This window comes from Astatotilapia calliptera, chromosome 6, assembly GCF_964374335.1.
Source record: "Astatotilapia calliptera chromosome 6, fAstCal68.1, whole genome shotgun sequence".
In the NCBI taxonomy this organism is placed as follows: Eukaryota; Metazoa; Chordata; class Actinopteri; order Cichliformes; family Cichlidae; genus Astatotilapia; species Astatotilapia calliptera.
The window spans coordinates 40,994,209-41,004,190 of NC_137427.1; the positions used below are offsets into that span (position 1 = coordinate 40,994,209).

Sequence of the window (9,982 nt, forward strand, 5' to 3'; positions counted from 1 at the left end):
TCTGCTTGACGTTTATTCAGCTGTGTAAAAACTATAACTTTAATCTCAGCCAAACCGATTTACTCAGGAACAAATAAAATGCTAAAAAAAGCCAAACAATAACATTTTTAAGTTATCTAAGTGACTCATATATCATGTTTAACCTGAGTAGCGAAAGACTGCGGTGGGTTTGAAAACGATTTGCCGGGAGTCCGGTGTTCTCACGGCTCTAGTGAGCCTTGAACCCCGGCTAGCTATCGAGCTGGTCGGAGTGCTTTTGAAAATATGTGGTGTCCTGATAAACTGAGCAGATATTTGAGGTTTACACAGCTACATTCTCACCTGAAAATATGTTAAACGTTTATTTTGTGACCCAGAAAGAATAATAAGAGTAATATTAAAACTAACTAGCTGCCGCCATTGTTGGAAACTGAGCAGGGCCGCGCTATGAATTCTGGGATAGGTTGGGCCACGACCCATCCCGACCCATCCTTCAAATCTGGGGAAATGAAGGACGCATTTCTGGGCCGCATTTGTCGGAGTGTTCGAGTTTGGACAGTCTTCGTCGTGTGGCTGTAACGTAATCGGCCTACAAATGCGGGCACAGGAGGATGCAGTTCCTGAATTTGGAAACAGCTTCTTCTTCAGGGTTTAATGGCAGCTGGCATCCTTGTACATGCAGTGCTGCCATCTTCTGTTTCAGTCCGTTATTATACTCTTAAATCCTGCTACTTATTCCTGCGTATTTTGGAATCTTACAAAGCTTCAAACGACGTGTCGACTATTAAATCAGCCGTCGATGATTTTGATAGTCGACGTAATCGTGACTAGTCGACTGATCGTGGCAGCCCTACTATTAAGTAATTTGATTTTCCAAATAATTCATAAAACAATCTTACTTTTTTCTACGTTTCCAGGAAATATTTAGTTGCACCTGAGCAACTGACAGAAGGATCAGATGAATGGCCCAAATGGTGGATATTCAAAAAAGCTTCTTTTCTCTGGCCGTGATGATGAGATTATCCTTTCAGTCCGTCAGTTCCTCTTGCTGATGGTTTCTTGAGCTGTTCCTCTTCATCTCCTTTCTTTGCTCTGTTACCTTGGGTTTCCAGCTCAGAGTTGTTCTCTTCAGTCTTCCTTTGGCATGTCTTACAAATCCCTGTGAGAACAAGAAAACCAGTTAGAAACTGAAATAATGCTGTACTATCCAAAAGCACTAAACCGAGGGCTGAATTAAAAAGCAAGGTTTCGTCTTATCCAGGTAAAAAATAGCTTCACCATTTCAGTCGGCAGCAAATAATTTCATTGTTCTACAAGCATTAACATGTGGTTCTAAAACGTGTGGTTCTAAAACATGTGATTCTAAAACATGTGATTCTAAAACATCCAAACTGTACGTGCAGAAAACTTGACCTCTGACTTCAAGGTCAAGTCAAGGTCACTGGGAGAAACTCCAGGCCTCGAGAGCCGGTGTCCTGCAGGTTTTAGATGCATCCTTGATCCAACACAGCTCATTCAAATGGCTAAATTGCCTCCTCAACATGTCTTCAAGTTCTCTGGAGGCCTGGGAATCAACTAATCATTTGATTCAGGTGTTGACCCAGGGTGATATCTTAAATCTGCAGGACACTGGCCCTTGAGGCCTGCAGTTCCCCACCCCTAGTTTACAGGATCCTACAATGTGAATGCTAATGTTCGGTGGTTGCTGGAATACTGTTCTATGCTGTGGTATGCTGGCGGAGCAGCACAGCAAAGAAGGACACATCCAGGCTGGAAAAACTGATCAGGAAGGCTAGCTCTGTGGTCGGCATGAAGCTGGACACTCTGGTGACAGTGGCAGAGAAAAGGACATTAAAGAAACTGCTGGACATTATGGACAATGCTGGGCATCCTCTGCACACGGCCATAAACAACCAGAGGAGCCTGTTCAGTGACAGGTTGCTTCTCCCAAAGACCAACAGACTTAAAAAACTCCTTGTTCCACACGCCATCAAACTGTTTAACTCCTCTCTGGAGGGGAGAGGGAGGGGAAACAGGAGGACAAAGGAGGAGGGAACAGCTGTAGTGCCTCTTCACTGTGCAATACTTAATATCCAACGGAGCAATAGACTCACAATACTTGAAATGTGCAAATCCCTTGCATTCTTATTCCTATTTATTCTATTTATCCCTTGTGTATACTCTGTATTTATATATATGGTATATTTCTGCTCACATTCTGTAACTTCTGTCGGTGCTGTGCTATTGGAAACCGAATTTCCCGGAGGAACCAACCCGAGGGATTAATAAAGTTTTATCTAATCTAATCGATTGGAAAAGTTAGTGTTCATCCTTCAGCTTTACTGTGCTAATGTTTATATTATACTAACCATAGCTGTGTAGCTGGCACCACCAAGCACATCATTACATACCAGCTAGCTCAACTTCAGTAACCCTACAAACGTCACACTGCTGTTTAGCTTTTTATCTTTATTTGTGTGGGAAGTGACAGCAGAGGTGCACGTTTGAATTTTTCAGAAATCTCTCAGTCAGAACGTGGTATATTATATTTAACCAAAAAACAAACAAACGGTTTATCTGAAGATGGTCAGGTATAGGGACAGGCCTGAAAAATGAGTGAAAAAGCAGCCAATGATCAGACAAAAAAGTAAAGAACTGGTGCTCAAGACCACAAAAAAAATAAATTAAAAAAAGATAATAAAATTAACTAAACACATAAGTAAGAAGGCAAGAAAGTCTGTCTCATTGGAACTAACGTACAAATAAATATGAGTGATTCAAGACTTTGTAGAGTCACTTTAAACGGAAGCTGCAACATAACCAGCCGAACCATCTGGAAAGTTAACCAGACGCACCCACCTGGAGACCAACAACACTTCACATGGGTGGATTTTCAGAAAGCCCGGCTGATGGCCAAAGTGCCATTTATGTGTTGAGCTGAATGTGCAATTTAGAAAACACTAGCTCCCATCTGTTTTATATCCATGTCGTCTAATGTTTAACAGTATATGCTTATTATGGATAGCAATAGTGTTTGATTAAAGGTACAGTGCGAAATTTGGAACTTCAAAGAGATTAAAAAAATCTAATTAATTTTAAACAAAATGAAAGTAAACTATGAGCACTCAGAAAATGAGCACAATTTAGCATACTATAATTTTATAAGAGATGGAAATTAGAAATGGTATCAGTGAGGGGGTACAACCTTAATATGAATGATATTTATCTCATCATGCGCAGAACTCACAAAGAAGCCATCGCACACGCAAGAGCGTCTGGTTTGAATGTGCTGCTACAGTTTCACAGCGCAGAGCTTCCTGCGCTCGGAGAGAAATCCTGCTTATGCTTTTAAACTTACTTTTGCTGTCTGGAGGCAGACAAAGGTAGACGGGGTCCTAATGTGATTGGTCACTTTGATCGACACTTGAGGTTACTGCGTTAAACTGAGTTACACTGTGACAGGGACAGAAAAGCTGTTTTAAACTGCATTTGTTTAGAAGTTGAAAAATAAAGGCTGCTGAATTAATCATCAGCAGTTACTGTTTGTTGTACATCAGTGGAAACACTGACAACTGTCACTGGATTATTTAATGTTAATTTTATTCTAAGGTTAGTTCTGAAGCCTCTGCACTGCTGCCCCATTAATCTGTTGTACAGTATTACACAGCTTTTAAAAATCACAATGAGAAGCACACATCATTGCTATTAAAAAAAACAACAACAACAGGAAAAAGTCGAGTAAACGTAATTTTATAAAATGTGTTTATGTTGTTGCCGGTGAGTGTACTTCACTCAGTGAAACAGCTGTACACATCTGGCTCCAGAGCTCCACACACCGTGACCACAGACAGTCTGTGGGGTGGACAGCAGAGCAGGATGTGACACACTGTCTTTGGTAAGTAGCTCATTGGGCTGAACTAGTGTCTGATGAACAGTTCAGGTTGTTGCCATCATGCTGTATGAATCTAAAAGGTCATATAACTATAACACACTATGCTTGTAGCTGCTGCATGCCAGGTGTTATCTGCTGTTTACAGCTGTGGAAGAAGTACCCATCCTAAATCCTATACTTATATGAAAAAGTAATACTACAGTACATGTGTAGTCTGTAAAAATACATTTTTACTGAAGTACAAATATTCTGCATTAAAATATACTTCAAACTCCATATAAGTGTTCAGTCATTAAAGTGTACACCACTGATGGGACTAATTCACTGAAGCTAAAAATCACACCACAATTAATTAGTTGATGTATATTTTATATGAATCTAATTCTGCGACATATGATTAGAGAAGTATTTGAATTTTTATAGTTATATTTTTTGAATAAAGCAAAGAGTTGATCTGTGCTACATATCAGTTGTGAGGATGTGTTGATGTTTTGAAAGCGCAGTTTGCTAGTTTAACTACAGCAGTTACTTCTGTTGTACTGATTTATGACGGGCTTCACTTTAATGCTGAAACTCATCTTAAAGACTTATTAAAGACTTCAAGGGCACGTTTTGAAACGTGCCGTTACATGTGTTTCCTGCAGACTGAGCAACTTTATGTTGATTGGTTTAAACATCTTTATTTTAGCCAAACTTATAGTTGCCACATTCTGATGCACACTTTCTTTCCTGGTCCTCATTATAAGTTTTAAGCTATGTAATACTGTACAAGAGAACTTACTTTTGAATCCTCTGCTTTCTTCAGCATTAAAGTAATACAGTGACAGTTTTGCCACTGCTATGTTTTCAAAATGTTAACAAGTACGGTTTAAAACAGCGTTTCTGTCGCTGCCACAGCGTACCTCAGTTTAACACAGTAACCTGAAGTGTGCATCAAAGTGACCAATCACATTAGCACTGTGTGCTACATTGGTCTCCGCCTCCAGACGGTAAAAGTACATTTATTCGTTTGAGCAGGATTTGCCTCTGAGTGCAGGGAGCTACTGGCTGAGTGTGAAACTATAGCAGTGTGTGCAATGCAGACTGTCTGCACGGTTTGTTGAATTTACATGCATGGAATTTAAATGCGCTTGTGCATTTGTTATGACGTAAATATCATTCCACACCTTTACATCACTTTTTGTGACTTGTCGTTCAGTAGCTGTTTGTTAGGGGTGCATTTATTAGCGGAAACAAACGAGTGCTGGTTGTTTAAAATAGCTTTGCACCATAACGGAGCTCAGCCTGTACAGCCTGTGCCGAAAAACAAATAATGAATCCTCCTGTGGTCCTCGTTTGATCAATGGACTTCAGCTGAGAAACCAGATCTATGAATCAACTTGACTGAGCGTACCAATTCAAAAGCCTGAATGCAAACGTCGGTGATGGCTAAATTAAAAATGTAATGCTGTTTAACTCACTGTTCTTGAAGAGCATCAGGAAAACAGGAGCTATGAGAAGAGCAAAGACGGGAATGAGGGCATAATAATGATGACTGTTCTCTGGTGCAGGATCTAAAGGGAAAAGCAAAGTGTTTGTAAGGTATACGTCTTGATTTTCTGTTTTTTTTCAAACAAACCGATGACCTCATTGTGCCAGTCTTACCTGTATCTGGCATTTCCTCTGTTGCTGTTGTGCTGGTGTCATTCTCCTTAGTAAGGTTTTGCTTCTCTGTCACTGTTTCAAATGAGGTAAAAACCATCAAGTTGTTTTAATTCTGTTTCTTACTTACCTAACCATATACAATTCCAACATTTATTAAGTAATGCCAGTAATATCAAATAATGAACAAGCTCATGAACCAACTTACCAACAACATCAAAAAAACAGGCGACTTCTGAATTTGGGATAAACCATTTGTACTTTCCGCTATCAGACTGCTGGACTGATCGGATCCATACAGTCATCAATCCTCTCCTCATGTCCTCATCGATGAAGTCCACCCGGTTTCTGTATTGTGAATCAAGATCTACCTTTCCATTTCGAAGGGTGAAGATGACACTTTCGGCGTAACTTGTATTTCCATCGACTCGTTTCAGAACCTGAGAGCGGCCCTTCAAGTTGGTTCTCGGGGGGATTTCACACTGAAAAGGGAGATCATCACCGTTTGATACTTCGATTTTCTGAGTAGAGCTCGAAGTTTGAAGTTTTCCTGGAGAAACAAACAGTTTTAACATGAACAAAGACTGCACATACATTGTCTCCACTTTCAAGTTCATGCAGGTACATATGGTTAAAGCGGGGGTCACCAAGCTAAACAAGAAATATACAGCTATCTGTTAATCTGTTTACCCAGACAGTGCAAGTTGTACATACCAAGCATTTCATTTAAACACACTATTGGATTCGTTCAGGAAGTCATGCAAACTATAAGAATAGGGACTGTAAAAAATTTAACTTTTCCCTTTTAAAAAAGGGGGGAAAAAAGAGATTCTGGCATTTTCAGTAAGCTAACCGAAGCCAGGGCTGCACATTGTGACAGCTTTCACCATTAGTTCATTTGATTATTGCATTATTGCAGGGGTGTCAAACTCAAATACACAGTGGGCCAAAATTCAAAACTGGAACAAAGTCGCGGGCTAACGTTAATATTTATTGAAGGAAAAAAAAAAAAAAAGAAATCTTCCTCCAGATATAAGAATGAATCTTTTCTTATGGACTCAAACAAGTTTGGCTGAAAAACTGAATATGGAACAAGCAAAGCTTAATACTAAACAATATATATATTAGCTGTATAATACCAGTAGGCCAGCTCTGATAGGAATTTGGTATGGCTTCGCGGGCCAAATGTAATAGACTATGTGCACGTTAGCATATGCTGCTTCCGGTGCGGAAACTCCTGTGGGGAGCTTTGTTTCCGGTGTCCTATTCGCGCCTGGTTTACGGTCCAAAACAAGTAAAGCAAATGAATGAATCAAGCGGCGATTTACATTTCTATAGATGTCTCGGGCATTTACCCAATATATCTGTAAATGATGTTCATCGACTTGTTGATATTTTTCCCCCGCGCCTCAGAGCAAAAGAGAAAAGGGATTCAAATGTTATATTTCTCAGCTGTCCCTCGTGTATCGCGGGTGTTATGTCCTAAAAATAACCAGCGAGAGGTGAAATCAAGTAGCCAATTTTATTTTTTGACGGTGCAAAACGTTTCGTGGACATCGTGGACATACAGCACTGCACTTCAGAGTCACACTGCTAGCATCGATGCAGCGATTCTGTACGGTACAGGAGAGACGTCACGGAGGAGATCGTCTGCAGCGATCAGGACGCAGGACGCAATGTGATGTAAAAAAAAATAAGCATGCAAACTTGCACTAAAAAAATCTGCGAAACAGCGAGGTGAAAGGTGAACCGTGTTATAGCGAGGGACCGCTGTAATTTTGAAGGTAAGTCACAACATACCCTTCGTACATATTAATGTATAGAAACCGTTACCAGCAATCATTCATTTTTGTGTGGCTTTTTTCAGGGTTTGTTAACATGCTGTGTAGGTGTGTACTTGACGAGCTGATCTCGACATAACGGGGGAAACATCTGGTTTGACTATTCTTCACCTGTAGTTTGAATGCTGAACATTTGCCTGTTTAAATCATCAGACCAGTCACTACACAGAGATGTGCTTCTGAATGTGGACGATGCGTCTTCTGCAGTGATGCAGTTCTGCTTGTGTTGAGTGATGTAAACAACTGATCGATCTAAACGCTTTAAACATCAAAGTTGATCATTAGATTTTTTATGACACAACAGTGGTGAGTGTTCCCACCTTCTGCTCTTTGTAACTTAACGCCATCTTTCCGTTTTCGAGTTCTGGACATGATTTTGGAGGATATATCTTCGCAGTAGTGATTGACCGCAAAGTAAAGCTACCGAAAATGTACAACACCACATCCCATCTCAAACCAGGAAGTCAGCATTTTCTCGTGCAGAGGGTCTATTAGGCTGCGGGCTAAATTGGCGGGTGGGCCCGAGTTTGACACCTGTGTGTTATTTGATTATACAAGTTGTCAAAAGCAATATTTTGAATCACAGCCCAAGACCTCAAATAGCTTTTTTGTTGACAGAGTTTACAAACTTCCTAACAGTTTTCTATCATTGTACACAGCACGTTCCTCATAATCTTTTTCTTTTCTAAACGAGGATCTTTTCAGAGACTTGTTTGTTTTGTGCCAGACTCTTTATATCACGATTATTTCACACACTTGTGAGTAAACCATACAAATGACAAACCTGCGGCAGTTCACTCATGAAATGTGAGGAATGCAAAACAATCAAGAACTTGCTTACTTGGGTATTTATTGCACTGTGTACCACATCAAATATACAATTAGTATAAAATCTTCCAAGTTAAAAGAGAGAAGCTAGACAAAGATTTCACCAAATTTGGAAAGAAGAGTTTCTAAATCCTAAACTGCTAATACAAGCAACCTAGGTAGCCACAACACAATAACAACAATCGTTTAGCGTTTGCTAAACAATTGCTTAGCGCCTTAAAATTGACATTTGTGGCGTTATGCTGGGTTTACTACACTGTATATACACATCAGGTCTCAGTTCAAAAGAAAAACTAAGTTCAAAACTGTAAAAGCAGTTAGCTAAACAGAGCACAGGTACCTGTTGCGCTGTTAGCCTTAGCTTTCAACGAGTCGAGTGAGGTGGGAGAGTTTGAATAGCACACAGATCAATTAAAACGCAGTAACCTCTTTTAAAGGGTTCGTGAAACCCAAAGTAGTGTTGCTACATTGGGCTCAAAGCAGAAAAATAACCGTGTCCGTGTAGCTTCCAAAGTGGCGTACTCTTAAATGCACTTACCGGTGTGAAGCAACGCGAAAGTTAAAGCCAAAAAGAGCGTTTTTTCGAACATAGTTAAATTTGTTCAACCAGGATACGAAAACTTTACTTCAATACGGGCTCAGTTGGAGTGATATCCAGAACCTTCTCACGAGAACAGATTAGGTTATTTCACGTCTTCAATATTCCCGCGAAACATTTACATCTAATGGAGGCGGATCAGTTGAGAGGACCAATGGGCGGCTGTCAAATGGTTGACAGGGAAGTGTGTGTTTGCTACGCATGCGTAAGAACGCAGTGACGTTTCATGTGTATATCTTCGTTGCGAATATACAGAGTGAGTGCCACTGTGTCTTGAGCACATTCTGGTTTATGATATCAAACACCTTCTAGTAGGAAGTCCTTTCTGCAGTCGCTTTGAAGTGCTAGGACACATGTTTATACTTTTTTGGGTGGCGGTTCGTCCTCTCGGGAAACAATCATCACGTGTCACTGTTGCCGTGAATATTGGTATAATTGTAACGCAATCCGTAAGAATTACTGGTCCAATGTTATTAGAGTAGCCTGTTCCTCTGCGAAAGGCGGTTCCATACAGTCCACATTACAAACGCCATTAGCAGCTACTCTCTTTAATCGTTTGTATGACATGATTCCCACACAGTATACTGTCCATGTTAGTTGCAAGTGAAGTCTCATTAAAGAATTTAAGGTAAAAGTTTAAGGTATTTTATATTTCCTCACACAGCTCTATTATGTGGGATATTTTGATAATAAGAAAAAAATATCTTCAAACCTTCACCTGACTGATTTTGTTTCTTGAAGCCACAGTTTACCCAACAGATGGGATAGCTGCACTACAAGAAACTTGAGCTGTTGTATGACACGCTACAAAATATCTGCACATTCAGGCTTTGGTAGGTCGAGCCCAGCTGCACTGACAGTTAAGATCTAGATATGAATAGAAAGGCACATTAAAGTATCCCAGACACCTCAAGGTTTACTCATAAGATTCAACCCAAATTTGTTTTTAACGAAAACAAATCACTGACAATAAAGACTTACCTGGAATGAAAATGTCAGCTTAAAACAGTCCTCATATTCATCCTCTTAGCTGCCTCTGCACGTCTTACCTTCGCGCCGTTCGCTAAAGTGGGTGGGACTAACAGATCACGTTATACCAGGTTTCCCGCCATTGCGAGGACGCGGGCGTCACATTAGGTCTGAGTAGAGTGGAAGCAAGTGCAAGCGGAGTATACTCAGATTTTGACAGGCTCTAAGAACACA

General features: G+C 40.3%; 1 protein-coding gene across 1 annotated transcript; it reads right to left on the minus strand.

Annotated features, from left to right (window-relative positions):
* Positions 1 to 833: 833 nt before the first annotated feature.
* LOC113024766 (uncharacterized) lies at positions 834 to 8,942 on the minus strand. Its single transcript, XM_026172081.2, has 5 exons — positions 8,720 to 8,942; positions 5,721 to 6,062; positions 5,516 to 5,587; positions 5,332 to 5,424; positions 834 to 1,138 (listed from the first exon to the last, which is right to left on the minus strand). The coding sequence occupies exons 1-5, from the start codon at positions 8,769 to 8,771 to the stop codon at positions 999 to 1,001; spliced, it is 699 nt and encodes a 232-aa protein (XP_026027866.2). The 5' UTR covers positions 8,772 to 8,942; the 3' UTR covers positions 834 to 998.
* Between the last annotated feature and the right edge of the window lie 1,040 nt (positions 8,943 to 9,982).

Bases quoted from the DNA above. Each gene is read 5' to 3' on its own strand.
- LOC113024766 (XM_026172081.2), bottom strand. From the start codon at position 8,771: ATGTTCGAAAAAACGCTCTTTTTGGCTTTAACTTTCGCGTTGCTTCAC. The intron at 5,588-5,720 runs GTAAGTTGGTTC...CATTTGAAACAG, and splicing joins CTGTTTTTTTGATGTTGTTG to TGACAGAGAAGCAAAACCTT. The intron at 1,139-5,331 runs GTGAGTTAAACA...TTGTTCTCACAG, and splicing joins CCTGATGCTCTTCAAGAACA to GGATTTGTAAGACATGCCAA.